Raw genomic sequence first — 26700 nt, forward strand, 5'->3', positions numbered from 1 at the left:
CAGATCGAGTAAACCAAGTATACAGCCAGTTAAAAATCACATGACACAAGGTTATGGTCCAACAGGTTTAATTGGAAGCACTGGCTTTCGGAGTGCTGCTCCTTCAGGTGGTTGTGCAGTACACAATTGTAAGACACAGAATTTAGAGCAAAAGTTTACAGTGTGATGTAACTGAAATTTTATATTGAAAAAGACCTGGATTGTTTGTTAAGTCTCTCATCTTTTAGAACGGGCCACGTTAGCTTCACTTCTTTCATTTGTAAATCGCAAAACTTTTTTTTTAAAAAGTTACATTCTCAGATGAACTTTAACAATGGATGTCAGCCCAGGTAATGTGCTGAAGGTGTTCGCCCCCTGTGTGCTGCTGTCTGTGCCACAATGTTTAGACTGACTGTAACCTGAAAAAATGAATTGACAGAACCTTACATGGATTCATGCAGTTTTGGAGCAAAGTACAATGTAACTCAGCAAGTACAAATTCACCCCACAAACGTGTGTGAGGGTGCGCGTGCGTGTGTAAATGTGCGCAGTTGAGTGTGTCTGGGAGAGTGTATATGTGCATGTGTTAAAGGGGTCTAAGTCAGTGAGAGGGTGCATGTCTGTGTGTGTGTGTGTGTGTGTGTGTGTGTGTGTGTGTGTGTGTGTGTGTAATATATATATTATGCAATGGGGTCACCTGCAATCAATCATATACAGCCAGTGATACACATGGGAATCTTATGGAAATCCTGCTGGACGTACTTCTGAACTTCCCATGGGCATCCCCTGCTCTTCGAACCCTCTGTCCAAGTCCAGAATTTGTAGACAACTTTTCTCGATCAACTTGAACAGTTAGAAGTTAAAAACGTCTGGCTAATTGCAAAACTGATCTCTCAATCACTTAAACTGATCCCCTCTCACCTACAAAACTGACCTTGCAATGGCTCATGCCTCCCCACCATACCTGACCCGCCTCAAACTCCCAACTAGCCAATTTGTTTGCTCTGATCCACTCTCTGGAACATTCATTGACATTCGTACTGAAAGTGTACACTTGCCAGACAGCAATTCATACATGCAAACAGGCACATCTTGTCTTTTGAGTTGTGGTTGAAACATGTTTGCCAGGATGCAATTGGTGACGAGGGATTAGATTGCTGGGCTTGGGGTGAAGATATTTCAAACTTGACTGGCCTCAGGTGAAGTGCCAGATCACTGGAGGACAGCTAATGAGGTTCCTTTGTTCAATAAAAACAGCAAGATATTTACACAGTTATTCTGACATGGTTGGGACATCGCAAAAAAATGAGGGTCAGGACGAAGAACACTTCGAAAAATGGGGATTAATCATAGATAGTCAGCAAGGATTGGTTAGAGGGTGATCCGATCTATTGTACTTGACTTTTTTTTAAAATGTGACTAAATGCATTGATGAGGGTTGTGCAGTATTCAGTGGTTTACATGAACCTCTGCAAGGCCTCTTATGAGGTCCCACATGGATGAGTGCTCCAAAAGATCAGAGCCCATGGGGTCCAAGCCAAGTTGGCAAACTGGATCCAGTATAGGCATGCAAAGTGGAAGCACAAACAGGATGGTGGAGTGATGCTTTTGTGATCGGAACCCTGTGACCAGCAGCACGCTACAAGGATTGATGCTGATACTCGCTGTTTGTCATGTAAATGAGCAACATGGATGTGAATGCACTAAGCGTAATTAATAACTTTGCGTATGACATTAAAATTGGTGGTGTTTTTGATGATGATGAGCATAAGCTGCACTTGATATTGATACTGATCAGCTGGCAACCTGGGAAGAACAATGGCAGATACAATTCAATCCACTAGGTATGACGTGATGCATTTTGGGAGGTCTGATAAGAGAAGCATAGACACAATGAACGTTAAGTCCCAAAGCAGTACTGAGGAACAGAGAGGCCTTGATTTACAAATCCAGAGACCCCAGGACACAGAATATATCGTTGAAGTCTTGCTACCACTTGCTAATGCAACATTATGTGCAGTTCTGTTGCAACACTACTTCAAGAGGGTGCAGAGGAGATTCACCACAATTTTGCCTGGGACAGAAAGTGAGAGTTCAGGAGAGATTGGACAATCTGGTTTGTTTTCACTGGAGCAAAAGGGGTGTCAGACTGAGGAATTCAAACTTATGAGAGGCATAGACAGAGCTGATCATGAATATCTTTGTCCCATGTCAGATATGTCTCAGAACAGAGGTCATACATTTAAAGTGAACATGAAGATATTTCAAGGAGATCCAAGACCATTTTATTTCACCTGGAAAGTGCATGAAATATGGAACATGCTGCCTGAGAAAGTGGAGGAGGCAGATACTCTCATAACATTTCAGAAACACCTCCAAGAGCACTTAAGATAAAAGGGCATAATCAGCTAGAGGCTATGTGCAGGCAAATTGGATTCATGTAGCTTGGTGTTTATCAGCATGGACATGATAAGCCCAAGGTGGACAAGCACATGGCTGGAAGAACAGAGCAAGCCAGGCAGCATCAAGAGGTGGAGAAGTCAACGTTTCAGTGGAACCCTTCTTCAGGACTGGGGGTGGCTGCAAGGGGAGCTGCAGATAAAGGGCATGGGGGCAGGGCGGTAAGGTGAGGATAGGTGAGCACAGTTGAGGGTCCGACCTGGTTGGTCGATGGGAGGAATAAATCCAGTTGGTAGCTGGAAGGAAAGGTTGAACAGAGGAATAGAATGGAGAGGGAAGGGTTGGGAAGGGAGGTTATTTGCAATTGGAAAATTCAACGTTCAGTCCTCTGGGCTGCTGGCTGCACAGGCGGAGGAGGTGGTGTTCCTCCATTTTGCCATCTGATCCATTGTGGCAATGGAGGCAGCCAAGGATGGTCATGTCGGAAAGAGAGTGGAAAGGGAAATTAAAACAGGCGGTGACCAGCAGACCAGGTCGGTCCATGTGGGCCCGCCTGAGATGCTCAGTGTAGTGTTCCCTTAGTTTACGTTTGGTCTCCTCCATGTGGAGGTGACCACATTGGGAGCACCTGATGTTGTAAACTAGATTGGAGGAGAGACAGGACTGTTTGGGGCCTTGGGAGGTGGTGAATGGAGCAATGTGCTGGCAGGTTTTGCATCTTTGCCAGTTGTAGAGAAAGATACCTTGCCAGAGTTGGTGCAAGTGTTTAAGGATGATGCATTAGATGTGGAGACCGGTTGGAGTCCCTTGTCCTCAACTACCACCCCACCAGTCTCCACCACATCATAAGACCCCACCATCAAGACCATCAACCCCTCTCCACCCATCTCAGCCTTCTGCAAGGACCATTCTTTTTGCCAAATTGTGGATCGTGCCACTCCCCCAATAACTACCCTGTACCCCCAGGTACTTTCCCCTGCAACCGGCAAACATTCACCTGCCTCTCCTCCAATGTAGTTTACTATATCCAGTGTTCCCCACCTGGTCTTCGTAGAACACAGAACAGTACAGCACAGTACAGGCACTTCGGCCCTTGAAGTTGTACCTTTTATCCTAATATCAGATCCGATTAACCTACATACCCTTCATTGTATCCAGTGCCCTACCCAAGACTCGCTTAAATATCCATAATGTATTTGACTCTACTCACATTGCTGGCAGTGCATTCCATATTTCCACCACTCTAAACCTTCCTTCAAGTACCTGAAAGTTAAGACCCTCATGATAGAAATTTTCATCATGGGAAAAAGGCTTTGCCGATCCACTCTATCTATGCCTCTCAACATCTCGTACACCTCTATCAAGTCACCTCTCATCCTTCTTCGCTCCAATGAGAAAAGCCTTAACTCCCTCAACCAATGTTCTCAAAGATTCATTCCACCCTGGCAATGCTTTACTACAACCTCTCCCATTGGGGAGAAGGTACAGAAGCCTGAACATATGCACAAGCTGGTTTCATAACAGTTTCTACCCTACTGTTATTAGAATACTGAATGGACTCTCAAATCCTTAGCATTCATCTGTACCTGTGTTTTTTGTTTTTGCCACTGTTTACTGATTATTTACTTATCAATGCTACTTAACTGGGTGATCTGCCTGTATTTCACTGTGCCTTGGTACACATGACAATAAATTTACTTCAATTCAACTCCATCTGCCACTTATTAACCCAGTTCTGCATCCTGTCAATGCCCTGTTGCAACCTGCAACAGCCGTCCACACTATCCTCAACTCCACCAACTTTGATATCATCAGCAAACTTACCTCATCCCCTTCCTTATCCAAGTTATTCATAAAAATCACAAAGAGCAGAAGTCCCAGAACCAATTCCTGTGGAACACCAGGCTCCAAATCGAATACTTTCCATCAACCTCCACTTTCTGTCTTGTTTTGGGCCAGCCAATTCTGTATCCAGACAGCCAGATTTCCCTGCATTCCATGCCTCCTTACTTTCTGAATGAGCCTTCCATGGGGAACCTTATCAAATGCCTTGCTAAAATCCACATACACCACATCCATTGCTCTATGTTCAATGTGTTTCAGCCTGTCCTCAAAGAATGCTGACTATCTCTAATCAAACTATGATGCTCCAAGTAATCATAAATACTGCATGTCAGGGTCATCTCCACTAATTTGCCCACCACTGACTACTCTAATTCCCTTTCTTAACCAAGGGAATAACATTTACCACCCTCCAACCATCTGGCACTACTTCAGTGGACAGTGAGGACGCAAAGACCATGGCCAGAGGTGCAGAAATCTCTTCCTTCACTTCCTGTAGTAACCGAGGGAACATCCTGTCTGGCCACTCTAATCTTTGCCTCCACAACCTGAAGCAAACTTTGTTTGCCTCTTGGAGAAAGTAAGGACTGCAGATGCTGGGGATCAGAGCTTAATGCCCGAAACTTCGATTCTCCTTCTCCTTTGATGCTGCCTGACCTGCTGCGCTTTTCCAGCAACACATTTTTAAGCTTCCTTTTCCTCTTGACTAGATGTCCCACATGTCATCATCCAAGGTTCTTTCAACCGGTCATCCCTTTCTTGCTTCAGTGGAACAAATCTGGCCAGCATTATCAGCAAGTGTATTCTGAACAACCTTCATATTTCTGTCATCCATTGCCCTGAGAACATCTGTTTGAATTGATGCACCCCACTTCCTGCCGAACAGCATTGTAATTCTCCTTTCCTCAATTAAATACTTACGCATACCAACTGCTCCTATCCCTCGCCACAAGAAAAGTGAGGGTCAGAGAATTGTTATCACTATGACCAAAATGCTCTCCCCCACCATGAGATCTGACACTTGGCATGTATCATTTCCAAGCAACAAATCCAATATGTCCTCCCCTCTAATTGGCCTAACGACATATTGAGCCAGGAACCCTTCCTTGGCACACCTGTCAAAAACTACTGTACCCAAACTATTTGAACTAAAGGAGATTAGTTCAATCAATCAATATTAGGCAAGTTCAAGTCATGCATGACAACAACCCTGCTACTTCTGTGCCTTTCCAAAATCTGCCTCCCAATCTGCACCTCAGTGTTTCTGTTGCTATCGGGGGCTCGAGAGAAAACTCCAATCAAGTGACTGCTCCTTTGCTGTTTCTATCTTCCTCCCATACTGGCTCTGCGAACAAAACCTCCTCAAAGACCTCCCTTTCTGCAGCCGTGATACCATCCTTCATTATCAATGCCATCCTCCACCTCTTTCACCTCCCGCCCCATTCCTTTTGAGCAACTGAACCCTGGAACATCCAACAACCATCTTCTCTACATTGGGGAGACCAAATGTAAACTAAGGAAATGTTTTGCCACAGGGGCCAACCTGACCTCCCAACACCACTTATTTTAATTCTCCTTCTCTCTCCCTTTCTGACATAACCATCCTTGGCCTCCTCCATTACCACAATGAAGCAGACTGCAAATTGGAGAAACAACATCTCATCTTCTGCCTGGGCAGCCTGCAGCCCAAAGGACTCAACACTGAGACCTCCAATTTCAAATAACCCCCACTTCCTCACCCTTCCCCTCCATTCCATTCCTCTGTTCGCCCCTCCCTTCCAGCCACCAACCGGATTCATTCCTCCCATAGACCAACCAGGTCATACCCTCTACCCATATTCACTTAACCCCACCTCACCACCCTGCCTCCCCTAATCTGTTTATCAGCAGCTTCCCTTACACTCACCCCCAGTCCTGAAGAAGGGTGACACTGAAAACATTGACATCTCCACCTCCTGATGCTGCCAGGTTTCCTGTGTTCTTCCAGCCTTCTGCTCGACTACCTTGGATTCCCGGATCTGCAGTTTTTTTTTGTCTCATGATAATCCCAAGGGCCTGTTTCAATGTCAAAAGACTAACTGTAAATGGGCAGCCACGGTAAAGTTGCAGTGAGGTGCTGTAATAGTGATTGGGGTCTAACTTATTTTCAACAGACGCTGGTTGACGTTAGTGTTTCCAAGTTTTGCTGGCCTTCTACCTACTTCTATTTGTCAGCTAATAATACAGCTGGTCATCCACATCCCTTTCTGCAAAGAATGGCAAACTTTGGAAAAATGGCATTGGAACACTGATTCAATATGTGCTTCAAGAAGCTGCTAAAATCATGTGGCAAAACTCTATGACACCAGTAAAACCAGCAACTTCTCATCACATGCACAATTGCAGCACTTGCTGATTGCCTCTTGCAATGTTCCCTCATAACACCTCTGCTACTTTTTGACAATTGCCATCAATTGATGGCTTTCATTTAGCCATTCTTCCAACTAGTGGAAACAATTCCTCCAAGTTACCACAAAACCATAAGCAATACAAACACAGGGTGGCTGTTGAGCCCCGAGAGCCTGCACACATAGCTCATATTCATTTCCCTGTCTTTTGCCCCAAAGTCTTGATTCCCCTCCTGGTCAAAAACGTACCAAGTTCAGCCTTAAATGCACACGAGGATATGACCTCCACAACTTTTTGTCAGCAAGGTCTGACAACTGTCTCCCAAGAAATCCATCATCTCAAACTTAAATTTGCAGCCTTTTATTCTGAGATTAAGCCCCCATTGTCCTTGACTCTCAGGACTAAGCACTAAGACGGTCAAGCCTCTTCAGATTTTTGTGATTTTCCATGAAATCACTTCTCAATCTTTGAAAATCCAGCGTGTATAATCCCAACCTGTTTTGCCTTTGTTCCTCAGACACTCCAACCAACCACATGAACCTTCGCTGAACTGCCTTCCATAAAACTGTATCTTTCTTTAAAGAGAGGGGACCAAAACTGTCCACAGGACTCACCATGTGGTTTCCCCAACCTCTTGCATAACTGTAGTCAGATTTCCCTGCTGACAGTCCAATCCCCTTGAAATAACAGTCAGCATTCCATCTGCCTTCCAGTTTACCTGCTGCTCCTGTACGCTGCCTTTATGTTTTGTATAAAAGTCCCCTTTAGCGCTTCAGTCTTCTATCCTTTTGTTGGCCCTGCCACCAAGAGGTTCTCGTTTTCCCTTTCAAGTTATCGCAATCCCACTCCATCATAAAACAGAGATATGACTCATGGTGAAATTAAGCTATAGGTTCCCATCAAGTGACTGTCAAGGTTGAGACATGCATGGTAACTTCAGTTGACCCATGATACTCGTGTTACTCTGTACTGCAATCCAGCCATCCACTTAACTGAGCTACTCCATCAAAGCAACCATGAATCTGCAATTGATACAATCACTTGCTTGTTTGCTCATCAACTGATAGGATGGGCATATATCAAGTCTTTAGAGAATCAATATGCAGCAGTGTAGACCAAAATTCGTTTCATGTCTTTCTTCTTTCTCTTCGTATTTCTTTAACACTCACCAGCCACTTGAATTAGAAGTTCAGCTTCTATTTTGAGAAGCAGCTTGGAAATACCCTGTGAAGATCAGCCAAGAAAAACACAACACAGGAACAGGCCCTTCAATGCACCAGATCTGCAATGACACATGATATCTTTCCAAACTGAAAGCCTTTTGCCTCCACACAGTCCATATTACTCTGTACCAGGTCTATTAATCTGTTAAGATGCTTCATACATGTTAGTATTCTGTCTGCTTGTACCAACTTCTCAGTCAACCCTTTCAGGCACTAGCACCACCTACAAATTTTGCCTCTCACATCGCCATTAAAAAAAACTTACCCCCTCTTGCCCTAAACCTACGTCACCCATTGACATTTCTCCCCTGGGATAAAGAATCGACCTACCCATTCTATCCAGGCCTCTTAAGATTTTGTAAAACTTGATTGTGTTGCCCCTCAGCCTCCAACATTCAAGTACAAACATGATCTGAAGGTGCCAGTGTTGGCAAGTTTATTTGAAATCACAAGCTTTCAAAGCACTGTTCTTTTATCAAGTGAAAACAGCACTAATAGCCAATCTCTCCACATAGCTAATACATTCCAAAACCAAGCCACATCATAGTAAGTATGCGCTGTACTTCACCAAAACTACTACTGTTGTCCCGTTCCCCCCATCCCACCTCGGTCGAAGCAAAACCTCCTTCATCTTTATTCCGGGCCCTGGAGGGAGAGAGAACAATTGCCTCTGTGCAGAGAAACATGGGTTCCCGGTCTTTTCTGGAAAAGCAGTTTCTTAATGAATTACATAGTCATTTTACAGGGAATGCCATCCAGATAAAGCACGAAAGAGAGAAGGCAAAATCGAATGTCATTGTGTTACAGTTAAATAAAGATTACAGGGCACGAGAGAGGAACTGACAAAAATTGACCGGAATCAGACCCTAGTGGGGAAGACAGCAGAGCAACAATGGCAGGAGTTTCTAGGCGTAACTGAGGACACAGTACAGAAGTTCATCCCAAAGAAAAGACAGATGATTATGCAGAAAGTGGGGGAGGGGGGTATTAGACAGCATGGCTGACAAAGGAAGTCAGGAAATGTATCAAAGAAAAAGAGACAGCCGATAAAGGGGCCAAGAGAACTGGGAAATTAGAAGATTGGGAAGGCTACAAAAATAAACAGAGAATAACAGAGAGAAATAAGGAAAGAGAGGATCAAATATGAAGGTAGCCTAGCCAGTAATATTAGAAATTCTAGTAAAAGTTACTTTCAATACACAAGAAACAAATGAGAGGCAAAAGTAGACAGTGGGCCACTCCAAATTGATGCTCAAAGGCTAGTGATGGAAGATAAGGAAATAGCTGAAGAACTAATGAAGTACTTTCCGTCAGTCTTCACAGTGGAAGACATGAGTAATATCCCAACAATTAAACAGAGTCGGGGACAGAGTTGAGTATGATAGCCATTACAAACAGGAAGTGCTACAAGAGCTCAAAGGTCTAAAAATTGATAAATCTCCTGGCTCTGGTGAGCTACATCCTAGAGTTCTGAGGGAGGTGCCTGAAGAAATAGCAGAGGCGTTGGCTGTGATCTTTTAAAAAAAAATCACTGGAGTCAGGCAAAGTCCCAGATGATTGGGAAAAAAATTGCTGTTTTAACCCCCTTGTTCGAGAAAGGATCAAGACAAAAATTGGAAAATTATAGGCCGATTAGCCTAACCCCGGTTATTGGTGAAATTCTAGAATCCATCGTTAAAGTTGGGATTTCTAAATTCTTGGAAGTGCAGGGTTGGATTAGAACAAGCCAGTGTGAATTTAGTAAGAGGAGGTCATGCCTGACAAACTTGTTATTTATCTCGACTTCCAAAAAAGTGCCTCATGGGAGGCTGCTGAGTAAGGTGAGGGACCCGTGGTGTTCAAGGTGAGGTAGTGGCATGGATTGAAGATTGACTGTCTAACAGAAGGCAGACAGTTGGGATGAAAGGTTCTTTTTCGGAATGGCAGCCGGTGACAAGTGGTGTCCCACAGGGTTCAGTGTTGGGGCCGCAGCTGTTCACTTTATACATTAGTGATCTGGATGAAGGGACTGGGGGCATTCTGGCTACGTTTGTCGATGAGATTAAGTCAGGTGGACAGACAGGTAGTAGTGAGGAGATGGGGAGGCTGCAGAAAGATTGAGACTGTTTAGGAGAGTGGTCTAGGAAATAGCTGATGAAATTCAATGGGAGCAAATGCGAGGTTTTGAACTCTGGAAAAAAGAATATAAGCATGGACCATTTTCTAGAAGGTGAGAAAATTCAAGAAGCCGAAGTACACAAGGATCTGGGAGTGAGAGTCCAGGATTCTCTCAAGGTTGACTTGCAGGTTGAATCCGTGATTAAGAAAGCAAATGTAATGTCATTTATCTCAAGAGGATTGGGATATAGATGCAGCAATGTGCTTCTGGAGACTTTATAAAGCTCTAGTTAGGCCCCATTTGGAATGTTCTGTCCAATTTTGGGCCCACACCTCAGGAAGGACATACTGACACTGCAGTGTGTCCAGTGGAGATTCACATGGACAATCCCTGGAATGGTCGGCCTAATACATGATGAGCAGCTGAGGATCCTGGGATTGTATTCCAATTTAGAAGGATGAGGAACGATCAGATAGAAACTTACAAGATAACGCATGGCCGAGAAAGGGTGGACTCTGGGAAGTTGTTTACATTCGGCATTGAGAGTAGGACCCATGGGCACAGCCTTAGAATTAGAGGGAGTCCATTTGAAACAGAAATTAGGAGATATTTCTTCAGCCACAGAGTGGCAGGCCTGTGGAACTCACTGCCACGGAACGCTGAATGCCTTCAAGGCAGAGGTTGACAATTCCTTGTGAGATCCAGAATTTAAGTGCAATGGGGAGAGTGCGGTAAGTGGGGCTGAAATGCCCGTCAGCCATTATTAAATGGCAAAGTGGACTCGATGGGCCGAATGGCCTTACTACCACTCCTATATCTAACATCCATCTTGACTGTAATGGTCACCCAATCAGCGAGCATCAACAGTAAAGATTAAGCCATCTGATGAAGGGCTTTTGCCCGAAACGCCGATTTTCCTGCTCCTCAGATGCTGCCTGACCTGTAGTGCTTTTCCAGCACTACTCTGATCTAAAAACTGTTGTTATACAATGAACGTTCTGAACCTTAACTGGTTTCACAGCATGAACATGTTTCACCTTTTTAACTGACCTTACATGTTTAAAGCTTGCAATATTGTTAAATGTCCTTCTGTAATGAATGTTTTTCCACCTTGTTAACCCATTACCCTTGCCTCCAGCACCCCACTGTTAACTGCAAGTTCTTAACTAATCCGAGTCGTGCTCAGCTGAACCTCTTCCTTCACAAAACTCAAAAAACTCTACTCTTTCCCTCAAGTCTGTACCGGCCCAATACACGTTCTCACTACATCCTTATGGCAGAACTACACACAATATTCCAAACATGGTCTACTTCAACTTTTATGCAGCTCCAATGTGACTGGTGAATTGTTATACCCGATGCCCCAAAAATTAAAGGCAAGCATGCCAATCGTCTTCTTGACCACCTTATCCACTTGTGCTACCACCTGCATGGAACAGTGGACCGACACACCTGCATCCTCGAGATGATGAATGCTTCTAAAGGTTCTGCCATTTACAATGTACTTCCCTCCTGCATTAAGTCTTCAAAAACGCATCACCCCACATTTGGCTAGATCAAATCTCATCTGCCATATCTCTGGCCAAGTTTCCAACACACTTTCCAGCAATCCTTCTCACTATTCACAGCTAGCCCAACTTTTGTCTTGTCCACAAACTTACTACTCAGAACAACTACATTCTCCTCCAAATCCTTCACAGGTGAAAAACAACAGGGGCCCCAAATCTCCAGCGAGCTTACTCCACTAAAGAAGGGCTTTGTCGTTCATCAGAGTTCAGTTGACACTTGTCATCCAGTGTGTAATTAGAAAATGGGTGACATCACTTTTCTGGGCAAAACTAGCCAGGCTCACATGTGAACAAACGAAGTGTTACCATCAGCCTACACTGATAGTCAGCAAGATGATCTCAGAGTTGAAACTTTATTGCTGGAACAGCACAGCAGGTCAGGCAGCATCCAGGGAACAGGAGATTCGACGTTTCGGGCACAGGCCCTTCTTTTTCTGGGCAAAACTTCCTGAAGAAGGGCCTGTGCCCGAAACGTCGAATCTCCTGTTCCCTGGATGCTGCCTGACCTGCTGTGCTGTTCCAGCAATAAAGTTTCAACTTTGATCTGCAGCATCTGAAGACCTCACTTTCTCCTCGAAGATGATCTCAGATCCTACTACCTGTCTGTTATTCCTGGCAGCATTTACAGTGGTTCAATCACAGTCACATTCCCTTTTACTCTTGAGCCTCTTCCAACCCCACCAATCCTGTCAACACATAGCCATGATGGCTTAATGCCTAAGTACACTACAGAGTGTGGCACAAGGCCATGCATACCAGGAAGGCCCCTGGTCGACGCACATTGCTTTGGGGGAAGGGAGCAGAAACAGACAGACAGACACAACCTGCTTCACTCACCCAGTTGAAGGGCAAGCATAACTGCAGCATCATGGCAACCAAATAACCTAGTTCACTCATTTGATACTGCAGTTAGTCTGTTGGAGCTTAGACTGATGAGCAATAAGATATGAAGATGGCATCACCTCATAGAACACCAAAGGGGAAAAAAAAGAATGGATAAGGCACAGTAAGACTATCTTAACATGCTGATAACTTCAATTATTTTGATTTATTAGCCATTTACATAACAGTTTTCCTTATCTAATTCACCACAATTTTGAGATAATCAAGTCTCATGTTCAACCAAAAATTTCCTGAGGTTAAATTCAAATCTCCAGAGGTGTTCAAAAATTACCTAATTATATAGAAATGGCCAGCACAGAAATAGACCCTTTGGTCCAACTCGCCCATGTCAACCAGATATCCTAAATTAATCTAGTCCCATTCGCCAGCACTTGGGGCCCATATCCCTATAAACCCATCCTATTCATGTACACATCCAGATGCCTATTAAATGTTGTAATTGTACCAGTCTCGACCACTTCCTCATTCCATATACACACGAGCCTTTGCATGAAGCAGTTCAAAAATATGTAATGCATAACAAATTTGCCTATCATGTTGCTGGCAAAAGATAAAATTTATCAAAACAATCCTGTCATTTGCCAAGCTCACTTTGCATGTTTACCAGCTTCCAGTCATGACTTAATTCAAGTATGTTAGACTTCTTCATGTATCTTGTTGCTTTAGCAGCTCAGTTATGTGATTGTACAAATTATCTGCTTGGAAAGCTAAGCATGATATCTCAAGTATAAGTTAGGTAACAAACCAATTGTTGAACCCTCTCCTGAGGTTTAACAAAGCCCATTCTATCCTAACAAGTCAGGTCCTTTCAATTCAGTGTCAGTTATCATCATAATCCATCTTAAAGCTGCACAGCCTTTTCTGTAGTCATGCTTCATGCTTGTCTTGTGCCATCAGGTTTCTGGAACATAGACCAAGATGACTGGATCGTCCAGGGTGATGCTTGGATAGCTACCCAAAGCAAAGAGATGAATTTTAAGTAATGTCTTAGAATGGGTGATATAGACAAGTGAAAACACAACACTGAGTTCATGAGTTTATGGACTACAGGAACAGTGAAAAGATGGAGTATTTAATCGAGATCAGGACAGCATGAGGCCAATGAGGGATTTGAAAACATGCAGATTTGCAAAATAAAGGATCAGATCCACCAGCACATCCAGGCAATGCATTTGAAAGAAAACAGTGACCTGAAGCAGCTTGCAAACCATCTTCAACAGTTTGCTTTCCAATGCTTCAGCTGGAAGGTATGGGATAGACATTCTCATCAAAAATGGTGTTTCAATAACTAAAATTGAAGAAGGGCACAATTCAAGATTGTGCATTAAACATGGCTTTCTCAAAAATAAAACTTCATGCATCTCTGCCTCTATACTGTCATGCTCTCAAATTTATCTGTTTTGCAAGCCAGTGATAAGAATATTCAAAAAATTTTATTAATAAATGTTGATCTCAACTCCATGCCCAGGAATTTCAAACTTGCCTCCATACAGTGCTTGTCTGTCACCCCCATTGGCAACAACCACCAATGCAGTGGAATATACCAGGGCATCACATCCCATCAAGACCGCAACCAAAAACTCTACACACAATATCCAGGAACCTGAACTAACAGGAAAACGCTGTTTTGCTTTCCATATTCTGAAAAACTCAGCCTCATAGCTCAAAAAAAGAAAGCCTCTGGAACAGTGGTCATTCATTGGCTACTTGACACAATGGCTATCAATGCAGGTTGAATGTTTTTCTGACAAACTTTTGTTTCCTGTCTTAAGAATCAGACTTCAAAAAAATCTACCAGATTGCTGAGAATGCTTTTTACTGGGAGAAGGCTCAAGGTACTCCTTACGCAAGAGATTTCAAACTGAAAACTTCTTGAAGTGACGGAACAAGACTGGCAACTTTCAAGTCAAAAAAATACACAACTCCAGTGGTTAGCTTTGTGTCTCAGTTCGTTTCACATCAAGACTGTTGCATTGCACTGTAAAGCTAAGTAGTACCCAAGTGTCTCAATGAACTATATTTACATGGAACTTTCAAGCACAATTCAAGGTCAACACTGGCTGTGCAACTTCATCTTCAGTTGTGCATGAATCTACATCTTGGTCTTTCAGGTACTGGCGCAATTGCTCCATTTGAGGTCATTAACCCAAAGTCACTGTTCATAGCAGTCATGTGCTGAATTACAGGTCGTTCTGCTATAACACGCTTCACTAACATGAATTCATTATAACACAAATCAGGGAAACTTTCTCAAAATCCAAACTTTTAAAGCGTGTATTAGTGAAAATGCAATTCTAGTTTAAATAGTGTGTTATATTTCCTTATAACACAGGATTACACAAGAACAGAACTACTGGGCTTTAGCAGAACTGACTGCAATCCAGATATGTAAATTGCAAAGGCTCAATTTAATACGGCGTTAATCATGCCATTTTCGTTAAATACTTGCTAACCGTAGCTATCGAAGCAGACATGCACTCAGCAAGTGTTTTTTTTCTGGTGCTTCGACTTGGAAGTTTCTTCTTGCATCTTGGAAACCTCACATGGTCACACCAGTGGATATCCAACAGTTTTAAAATCATTTTATAATTTCACACACATTCCATGTGCGAAACTGTCAAGAACATTGTTCCTAAGTGTTGCTTTGAAACAAGGAAATATTCAAACTAAGCTTTGAGCAAGCTTGGGCCATTACCTCATCCACAGCACAATTCCTAAGCTGCCAACTCCATTAAAAAAAAACTAAGACCAAAGATCACAAGAGCCAACCCACCCAAACATCAAAATGCAGCCTTCTTCTCCCAGACACCAAACAAATTAAAAGTTCTCTGCCATCAACATCGACACCAAACACCCAGGTTAGATCCGGATATCTGCTGGTAGATTTAACAAACAATGCTCTCACAGTGTTACCACCCATCTCAATTTATCCACCCATTTAATTCTATCACCAAGATAGAGAGGAACAGTACAATATCAAGGGAACCTCAGCACCTCCTGCTGGAAATACTTGCGAGGCAGCATGTAATGCCATTGGTCTGGAATGTCAACTGCTTTACTACACATCTGCTGTATGCCTTTTAAAATATTTCAATCATTCTTCGATTTCTGATTCCGAGCATTGTTGCTGAAATATCTCCTGCTATTTGTCTCTATCACTGCCAAATGAAGATCCAATATTGTTGGTGCATAAGAACTAGAAGCAGGAGTAAGCCATCTGGTCCTTCAAGCCTGCTCCGCCATTCACTAAGTTCATGGCTGATCTTTCCGTGGCCTCAGTTCCACTAATCTGCCCTCTCACGAGAAGCCTTAATTCCTTTAAGGTTCAAAACAAATGTCTTAGCTTTAAAAACATTTACTGAAGCAGTGTCAACTACTTCACTGGGCAGGGAATTCCACAGATTCACAACCATCTGGTTGAAGAATCTCCTTTTCAATTCAGTCCAAACTCTACTCCCCCTATTTTTGAGGCTACATCTTCTTATCCTTGTTTCACTTGCCAGTGGAAACATTCTCTCTACTTCTATCTTATCTATTATCTTCGTAATTTTACATTTCTTTAATATCCCCCTCATTCTTCTGAATTCCAATGAATACAATCCCAGTCTACTCAGTCTTTCCTCATAAGCCAATCCCCTTAACTCCAGAATCAACTGGGTGAACCTCAACTGCACGCCCTCCATTACCAGTACATCCTTTCTCAAGTAAGGAGATCAAAACTGCATGAAGTACTCCATGTGTGGCCTCACCAGCACTCAGTACAGCTGCAACATAACCTGCCTGCTTTTCTACTTCATCCCTTTAGCAATGAAGGACAACGGTCGTAAGGCAGGTATGTTCCTCTACGAAGTTTCATGGTCCTCTGCACACTTAGCTCTGCCACGCATCCTAGTGTCATCTGCAAACTTGGACACACCACCCATGCTCCCCAACTCCAAATCTATGTAAATTGTGAATAATTGCGGTCTCAACACTGATCCCTGAGGCACACCACAAGCTACTGATTGTCAACCAGAATGGCACTGATGTATTCCCACACTTGGCTTCCTGTTAGTCAACCAATCCTCTATCCATGTTAATACTTCACCTGTAACTCCACATATCTTGATCTTCTGCATTATCAATACCTTTGAAAGCAGTTTACCACCTTGGGAACTGGAGTTCAGAAATAAACAAGTTGCACCAAAAAAAAACTCCAAGTGTCAAACTCAGAAAACTTAACATTTCCATGATGACTGATCCAAAGCAAAAATGGAAACCACTTCCAGTGCTGTTAACGTCACTGATCAAAGCACTCTAAAGAAAACACACACTCCCGAAGGTCGGTTGCTGCATTTCTTCATATGGCATTAGAAATCATAAAATATCAACAAGATTTGTGCTCACAATTGAGTTGCAATACACTGAACACATTTGCCTCCTTAACCCATTACAACCCAAAGACACCTGGCAAGTGAGTCACGAATGGGAAAATCTGAACTCTGGCCTCTATGACTTCTATGTAAAGTGAAGCCATGTCATGAAACACAATAACTTGCCCCCTAGAGACAACTTCCAATATTGCAAAAAAAAGTACTTTCTCAAACTGAACCAACACATGTTTTTGTCAATGTTATTGCAATCATCTCAACCTCATTTCAAAATCTGGTTAATGTTTTACAACACCCAGAATTTCATTTATATGACAAGAGCCTGAAATTTGGTCAATTCTATGTCAGTAGCCAGCTGATGGTTAGTGATTCATTCCAGCTGGCTTACCAAATTTAGCGTCATATCCCAGCTTGCCTAGAAGCAAATTAAACCAAGTTATACTTCAACAAATAACTTGACCCAAACAGCCTCTCGAGTTCTTCCCCATTTATTTATCCGCTTGGTCAAAAGACCAAATCAGCTCAGTTGGAAATGCATCATGACAATCAATCTCAGGGACAAGCCTCACGAGGCAAATACCAATTCCACAAAGTGGTGAGAATCGGTGGAGTGGATTGTAACCCAGGCAAATGTTGGACATCTAGCAGACATTATACTGTCCGTACCTCTGGACCTTAATGTACTGAAGGTCCATTTCAAGTCCCACTTGGTCTACATATGTACCATAACACAACCCAACAGATTGATGGAAACGACCAACCACTCCTCATGCAGCATCATTCCAAGACTTGCGTGGCCATCTGGTACTGAGCTTGAACACCAAGAGAACTTGAAATGACAGAATACCTTTAACATAGTAAATCACTCTAGCCAGAGACTGAGTGCCAGCAAGTTAATCAACATAGGAAAATGTTATATCTTAACATATTACTATTCCCTGCTAACACTGCTCCTCTTGCCCTTGGGCAGTAATCAGGAGTCAAGCAGTTTGTCCAACTGTCCTCCTTCAAACCCAAAGTCATGAAGAGCAACTGATATATTTCCAACTGTCATGTTGGTCAAGATCAAGATTTGAATCTTACACAGTACTTCAACGGTCGGAATGATTGAATATTACAGATGTCACAGCATGCATTTAAAACCTGCAATCGCATTTGGACAATCCAGGTGTTGATCACACTGATCCCCCTAACATCAAATTATCTTGTGTGTTTACAAGGTTTTGTCTGTCACAAATGTACACCCTAAAAGGTTTCATCTGACAGCCTGTTCACAGCTTGCACACCTACAATGGGGTGATTAAATTCAAAGACTAAAAAGTGAAGTCACAATGCATATCCACTCCCAATTCACTTTTAACTGGCACAAGATATTCATTGATGCATGGCATTAATCTAAGCTATACACTTTAAATCATGCAATCAAACGGTCAGTACATTCCATCTCAGAGCACAAAGCTGCACCCGAAATTCACACCATGCAGGCCAACACGCTTTGTGAGGCAAACACAACAATGAAGTAATGGTAACTCAAAGATGGCCCGAGGCTCTAGGTTGCTGAATGTTCCCAGAATCTGAACCTTGTCCATTTACTGACACCTTGTTGGAGCTTGGGTGGACAAAGAGCCACGTTCGATTTTGCTGTTGCCTCACTTGACTCAAAGTCCAAACATTAGGGACAAGAATTAAGTCAGAAAAACACCTCCACCTGTTAAAATGGTCCATAGAGCCATGAACATTTTCCAAGTAGAGAACAAAGAAATGGCACAAAAATAGTTGCGCATGGATTTCACTTGTTTTTTTTTTAAGTCTTCTGCAACAGAGTAACATTGCTTAGACATAACTTAGCCAGTGAGGCAGTCAGGATCTTGGCCACAAGTTAATATTTGTCAAATTTTAATGATCAAGAAGAAACACTATTTTCTTACCCAAATAATGTCTAAAAGCTGTAGGCCCTGCCCAACCTCAACCCCTTGGTATTGCACACAATTAAAAACAAACGTATGTTATTTCCCTTGGCTCCTTGTACAAGGCAACGTGCCCAGTTTATAGGTGTTGCAGACAGTTTTTACCAAACTGAATAATCGGATCTTACCCCCTCATTATATTATTTGCTCTCTCAGAGCATGCACGAATCACTGCGAAGTGACACACAACTGTTGCCCGAACTGGACTACAAGTGCTTTTTTAAGGTCGTTACAGAGGGTACTTAAGAGTCAATCACAAGTGAAGCAGACCAGTCAAGGATGGCAAAAACTTCAGAGTAAACCAGATAGATGTTTCTATTGATACAAATAGTCTTCATGAGATAATTAAGACTACTTTTCAATTCCAAGTTTGATGTGTTAGAATTATATTCTCACGAGTTGGCATTCTGGGATTTCAACTAGTGACGCTACAACCCATGAGCTTGGGTCTCTGTATTAACAGTCAGTAAAATGACCACTTCCTCCACTCCCATGTGCACCAACTTCTCCATTTATCAACTGGAAATTAGTGAGAGATACAATTTAGTGCTCCCTCAAATACTTAGTGGTTTATCATTTAGGTTGAGATGGTAACAAAGCATATAGAGCAGGAGCTTCCAGAGTGTAAACCCAGAATTAACTCAGCTTGTTTTTAGGCAAAGACCATAAGTGAAATTTAAGTAGATACAACATCCACAAGCACACAGAAATTGCATGTTAGCAACCTCATGCATGAACACCAAGATTCTGAAATCATGCAAGCAGTTCAGGCCAACTGCAGGTCGAAAGAAGAGCAAACAGATTGCTTGAGACATAGGTCATCTGTGTAGCATTAGACAGTGCACTTACTCATCTTAAATACACAAATCTTCTTTGAAGCATCACCAGTGCAAATGGGAAAACAATAACCATGAATTAGAACTATATGTTTAAGATGCACCTGATTCACAATGCAAAATAACAATAAACAGTTCAAAAGTAAATTTGGAATTCAGACCATGGGTATAAAAGGGGCAACGTAGGATACTTGTAATCATCCTCTGTAGTAATGTTACCTTCCAAAGCACAGTTCGCACTTATTTTGAACATAGTCCAGCGTAAATATTAGACTTTAACCATACTTTCTTTTGCAATACGCAAACTCATCTCAGCAGTACCAGCAATTTCCCCAACTTCAGTACTTCACACTAAGCAATTCTTTCACTACATATTCTATCCTTCTCGATATGCCCAACTACACTTTTTCTACCAATCGGTCAAGAATGAAAACAATATGGACATATAAAGCAATGAAACTAACATGCATTTCATGCACGGCAATTTTGAACTTAAAAATTTCAGAAAAATTGGTTGTCATGCATATGCTCTGGACCTCATTACCTCAAAAAATTCAAGAATTTGTTTGATCAAGATTCTGATCTTCTGACTTAATATTTCTATATATGGCTTGTTGCCAAATTCTGTTTTTTTTTCCAAAACTTGTGGTGTAGTCCATGATGTTACATGTGCTACAGAATTATATCTTGCTGGTTTCACTGATACACAACTCCATTTCATGCAGCCACCTGAACCCAGTCAGAACGCCTCTTGAAAAGATCAACATTTCGGTTTGAAAGAATTACTGTATCAATTACAGACAAACATTCTTGAATGTGATACCCTTGAGGATGCCAAGATGTTCAAACTTGGAAAATGAAGAGGACACACCAAATTGATTAATGAAGGTTTTGTCAGAAAGACTTGCTCAAATGCAGTTCCAAGAGGTATTCCTTTTCACCACAGTTACCCTGATTAAGCCCTCAACAATCCAGTTCATCACACAATTATAGAGTCATAGAGATGTACAGCAGAGAAACAGACCCTTCAGTCCAACTCGCCCATGCCGACCAGATATCCTAACTTTATCTAATCTAGTCCAATTTGCCAGCATTTGGCCCATAACCCGTAAACTCTTCCTATGCAGATTCCCATCCAGATGTCTTTTTAATCTTGCAACTGCCCCAGCCTCCGCCACTTCCTCTGGCAGCTCATTCCATACACATACCATCCTCTGCATGAAAAAGTTGCACCTTAGTTCCCTTTTATATCTTTCCCCTCTCACCCTAAACCTATGCCCTCTAGTTCTGGACTCCCCCACCCCAGGGAAAAGACTTTGTCTATTTACCCTATCCATGCACCTCATGATTTTATAAATCTCTATAAGGTCATTTCTCAGCCTCCGACACTCCGGAAAAATGCCCCAGCCTCTTCTGCCTCTTCCTATAGCACAAACTCTCTAACCCTGGCAACATCCTTGTAAATCATTTCTGAACCCTTGGAAATTTCACAACATCTTTCCGACAGAAAGGCGACCAGACTTGCTCGCAATATTCCAAAAGTGGCCTCACCAATGTCCTGTACAGCTGCAACATGACCTCCCAACTCCTATACTCAATGCTCTGATCAATAAAGGAAAGCATACCAAACACCTTCTTCACTACCCTATCTACCTGTGACTCCACTTTCAAGGAGCTATGAACCTGCAATCCAAGGTCTCTCTGGTCAGCAACACTCTCTCGGACCTTCCCATTAAGTGTATAAGTCCTGCAAAGATTTGCTTTTCCAAAATGCAGCAACCCGCATTTATCGAAATTAAACTGTCTGCCACTCCTCAGCCCATTGGCCCATTTGATCAAGATTCCAAATTGTCACAAGTGTCTGTGCCACAAGTCTTTGTGTAGTACAGACATCAACAAGACGTCACAGTGAGGAGGGACAAACTTCTTCAGTAAACAATTTCTTGCACAGCCGACAGGACACACGATCAGGAGGACGCATGTAACATTCCATCTGTGAAGTGTTATAATGGGATGAGCACAGTATATTCTACCAAACAGCACACAGTCCTTTAACAGCAGTGTTGGAGGCTGAGATATTTCCCACACACAGAATAAAGGATAAAGATTTGTGTGCGTGGTGTGTTGCAGTAAAAACCTTATTCAGATCTGGCATAGCAGTCAGGTAGAAATCAAAGGCAATATGAGAATTGAGTATTTTAAGATGTGCTGAAGTGGATCAGATTTGAAAAAAAAAGCCATCCTCTCCCAAGTCTTTCATATTCAAAACCCTGATGTGTGCTGGGCCAGAGCCATAGGTGCTGCTCAACCACCAAGGGCCACTCCTCTTATCTGAGCCCAGACACCAATTAGAGAACATGATTCCACTGCAGGGATTAACATAACTTTGCCCAAGCTTGCCCTAAGTGAGAATTCAAGCAAACATTTCTAAAACAAATCACTCAGTAATGATCAGGAGCTAGAATGCATTCAATGTCCGTTCCTCAACACAGGGCCAGAGATCATTTGCATTATCTCAGATGAGTTAGCTAATCCATACACAGGCCTCCAAACAAACATGAAAACTAATTCTTCATGATTAATGTCAAGTCAAGTATTTTCCCAATTAACCATGACTGACTCTTCGTTAAGAAATAAAATTTAATAGTTTAAGCACAAACTGTTGCCATGGTTACAACTACTCTTTTCAAAGACACTTATTTGCAGTGCTAACTTCTGTTCTGGGTTCCTGTTAATGGCAGTCTGGGTTTTAGACAGGTGGAAGCACAGCACAGTGCCTGCCTTTTTCAAAACCATCAGGACAGTCTTACCTGATGCACAATGATACAGTGCTTGGGTATCGATGGCTCTCAACCAATGGTTATGCACTTAAAAAGTGAACAGTGGTGAACTTCAGGCTCACTTGCGCCAATTACATTACCAGGATTCCCTGAAAGGTATCTGCATTCTTTAGAATGCAAGGCCCAAGGATTTCATTTTAACACTGTGCTATCAGATTGAAGTGCTGAGATGATCACCTCCAATCAATCTCATACCTCTTCAGTCTTAACTCAGTTCAGTCCTTGTCATCAGCTACCTTATCAGTTCAGAGTTGTTGCAAAACCATCATGTTGCCAACTCTGAAGAAAAAGATCAAACTCAAAATGTTAACTGTTGCTCTGCACACTATTTGCCATACCAGCAGAGTTTCTCCAGCACTACTTCTATTTCAGATCTCGAGCATCTTAAGTTTTTGGCTTTTATTATTCAGACTCAAACTGGTAGCATTGTTACTGGTGAGGTAACATCACGACAGAGCATTCAGTAATGCCACATTCCAAAAACAGCATTATTTCAGCACAAAAATATCACCAGAACTTCCAAATAAAATGGTGAAATCACTATTGCTGAAGATTGATAACATATCACAAGTAGATATAACATCCAGTAATATCAATTCTCATCCTCACATTGGGCAAAAAATTTAAATCTTTTCAATACCATTTATGTTTACTTGGCAGATTAACCTGTAAAGTTAAGCCAAAGATAGTTCTGCTGATAGCTGGCTTTGGGTTATACAAATGGTCACTAACATTTCAAGTACAAGACAATTAATTAATTAAAGCTTAGCAAGTGCATTTATTTCAACTATCGTCGTTATATTCACTTTTTCAAAAACTTGGACCAAGTCCAAACATCATCTTAAACTGCAAGCATCACTAGGTCACTCCCTAAGCAGAGCAGACTGAGAAATTGCTTAAAATACGACCCAACATTTGGAGGTAATGGTTTCAGGAAGCTTATTTCTTCCAACAATGCACTGGTGTACAATGCCTCTCAATGCTACCAAAAGATCACATCTTCACAGTGGATAATAAAGAGTCTGTTTCTGTGCTGTATGACTGTGACTCAATAAGAAAGAAAATAAAGGTTGGCTGTCAAAATTATGGCCAGTGGAACACACAACCTACAAAAGATAAACAGGATAACATGTTGTAGATTTGTTCTGGAAGGAAAAGATGATCAAATGGAGGCAAGGGCCATCTATATTTGAAAGCAATGAACAGGCCAGACATGAAAATATACTGATGCCCCATCACATAAACCGGTTCAAAAGGAATGCCACGCTCACACACCAATAAATTAAGAGCTGTATGTAAGTTTTTTTAGAGACACATCAGGCACTAAGACCTGGACCAAGTATGCTTCGCTATTAATTCTGTCACTTGATTCAGTCAGTTAAACACTGCCTTTGGGGTATGGTCCATCACACAATATAAGCATGTGTTCCATTTAGACCACAGCAAAGAACAAAGATGTTGTTAAAGATCTTTATCCAATCTGCCCTTTTTCCACACCTCTCACTTTGTGTTTACCCCAAATACCAAACGGGAAGAGCAAGCCACATCCTTTCAGACAATGATATCTGAAGTCAGGCAGTCTTGCTACTTTTTGAGGGCATCCAATTTCAAGTGGGTTTAACAGTTAAATTTGACAAAACTTCTTATTTCAAGGAACTTCACATGAGCTGGGCACCACATTAAGATCTATGGACAGATTGAAATCAATGTCACCACACTGATTTCTGAGACAAGTACTCAAATCTGTTTTGTTCTGTGTACACATTTGGAGGAGTTCAAATTTTCACTCTTCCAGTCATCACCAGGACTTCAGCTTGACAGCACACAAAGCACCCTCCAAACACAACCCACATTTGGCACCAGTTAACCGGGAAATGTTATGTGATTGAGGGTTCAAGGAGTGAGAGTAGTGCAACTACATTTTATGACAAATGTCACGGCAGTACCTGCATACAGAAACCAAACGTTTTGTGTACTGTCCAGTTGTTATGACCAGTGGTCGATATTGAAACACACAAGCTAGTCACCCAACACATCAGCTTGCAGATTCATCTTAAACGTTGTAATCATTCATGAGAATTGAAATGCAGGATGCCTCTTTTTAGATGGCCTACTATTTGCAGCGAAAAGAACAAAAACTGCAACTTCTCAATGATGTGAATGCCACCACTTTAGTTGATTCGATTTGTGCAAAAGGCAAATATGAGGCGTCCCTGTCAAGCAAGGAATACTTGGACCCCCACAGAAAACATTTCAGTTAAAAACTATTTCAATTCAATTTCAACTGAAATCCTACTGCATTTCGGATCATTTAGATATGAAATCCAAAATCCCAAACCATTGGAAAATGGGTGGGTTTTATGCTGAATTAACATCTTCAACTACAATATCCATAACATAAATGTGATTCACACTTCACTGCCAACTCATGCACTTGCTCCCACCTTTATGAACACATCCAACATTACCGACACATACAAGAAACGACACATTTAATGGGAGCATCTTGCAATCACATTCATTTCCAAATAATTCATGTCATGCATCAGCTGAACCTTCCAAACCATTTGCTATCCTCGAGAAATGGCAACTGCAGACAGATAAATCCACCAGCAAAACTGAAACTCACTTGAATATACCAACATAACATCCATACAAAGTGCAGACAGCAACAAAAGCCAGGGATTTCCGGAAGGTTGGGGGGGGGGGGGGGGGTGCAGCAGGAAAGAGAGAGAGAGAATATCTTCGGGAAATATAAATATTTTGCTTTGTTTTACCTTCTGCAACATCGTCATCTATAGCTCCTTTCACCTGAGAGAAACACCACTGAATGTCATTGCCACCACTTCCAACTCCTGAATGAATGGAGAGGGGGGAAAAAATTAATAAAATATGCATTGAATTTTTAAAAATAAAAATTGCACAGACGGTGTGCGGGGGGGGTGGTAAGTGGAAGAAACTGAAAAACCTTTCCAGCTTCACACAGAAGCTGGCTCCTATGTTTTTTTTTAAATCAACAAACTCCAAGAATTATAAATTATTATCTAAACTGTTTAAAGCTTAAAACCCTCCCAGGTGCAACCCTGCCCTTTTTCTTCAGTCTGTGGAGCAATGAGTTCAACACTCAGAACCATAGGCCTTGAAGGCGGGAGGGAGAGAAAAAAAATAGGCTTTAAATTTGAAAACAAATCCAGAACCAAGGGACTGGCGAGGGCACAGAGAACGCTCAGCCCAGCTTCCGTCCCTCCTGTTTTTTTTTGTCCGGCTTCCATCCTCACCTGCCATGGCGGAACCGGCTGGAAATGGAGGTAGCCGGCGTTAGCGCGGTGCCCAAGGATGTGGCCGAAGCTGCAGGCGAACAGGCCGGGCTGCACTAAGCTGAGGATGGCGGCGGATTGGCTTCGGATTGCGCTGCTGTACCCTCCCCCGCTCTCCGAGCCCTTCAAAATGGCGACGCGCCCGCCCCGGCCATCTTCCAATGACGTCACCACATCGGGACGGGAGGGGAAGCAGAGCCGGAGCAAAGGGGGCGGGGCCACAGTCAGCAGCTCTCAAACTCTGCAAACACTCCCCACTGTCTGCATGAAATCGGGATGTGGAGGTGCCTGTGCTGGACTGGGGTGGTCACAAGTTAAAAATCACACAACACCAGGTTCTCGTCCATCAGGTTTATTTGGAAGCTTCCAACTAAACCTGTTGGACTATAACCTGGTACTGTGTGATTTCTAACTGCATGAAATCAAGCATTCCAACATGGGCAGCAATCATTTTACAACTGGCTTCTGAAATCGTTCTGACAAGGTATCTAACTGGCATTCCATCCCATTGAGTTCGTTGCTGGCTGTCCATCCGGTAAGGCTTATAGTTAAAACTTTTCACCTTTCCTCATCTACAGGTCCATGATCTCTGTGAGCTCCTCTGAACTTATCGCCTTCTGCAATGTTTGCACTCTCATGCTGAACTCTTACACATCCCTAATTTTAATGACTCTCGCACCAGCTGCCGTGTTTTCAGTTGCCTAAGCCAAAACTCTGTCATGTCTTCCCGAAACCCCCTTTCCCGCAGACAAACTCTCCACAATACCGACCTCTTCAATCGAGCTTTTGTCATTTGAACAAATGACAATGTCTGGATCAGTGGTGCTGGAAGAGCACAGCAATTCAGGCAGCATCCGACGAGCAGCAAAATCGACGTTTCGGGCAAAAGCCCTTCATCAGGAATAAAGGCAGAGAGCCTGAAGTATGGAGAGATAAGCTAGCGGAGGGTGAGGGTGGGGAGAAAGTAGC

At 42.5% G+C, this 26700-nt stretch overlaps 1 protein-coding gene across 2 annotated transcripts in view; it reads right to left on the reverse strand.

Moving 5' to 3' along the window:
* Positions 1 to 25917, reverse strand: part of LOC122543074 (serine/threonine-protein phosphatase 2A 55 kDa regulatory subunit B alpha isoform) — a 74075-nt gene extending 48158 nt beyond the window's left edge. Inside the window, exons 1-2 of one of the 2 annotated variants that reach the window (XM_043681298.1) lie at positions 25693 to 25917; positions 25192 to 25269 (exon numbers count right to left, since the gene is read on the reverse strand). In XM_043681298.1, coding sequence (XP_043537233.1) covers positions 25192 to 25269; positions 25693 to 25699 — 85 coding nt within the window. In that variant the 5' untranslated portion in view covers positions 25700 to 25917. The remainder of the gene's footprint in view (positions 1 to 25191; positions 25270 to 25692) is intronic. The other variant, XM_043681297.1, reaches the window with a different exon arrangement.
* Positions 25918 to 26700: the final 783 nt, after the last annotated feature.

Source organism: Chiloscyllium plagiosum, chromosome 42 (genome assembly GCF_004010195.1).
Source record: "Chiloscyllium plagiosum isolate BGI_BamShark_2017 chromosome 42, ASM401019v2, whole genome shotgun sequence".
Classification (NCBI taxonomy): Eukaryota; Metazoa; Chordata; class Chondrichthyes; order Orectolobiformes; family Hemiscylliidae; genus Chiloscyllium; species Chiloscyllium plagiosum.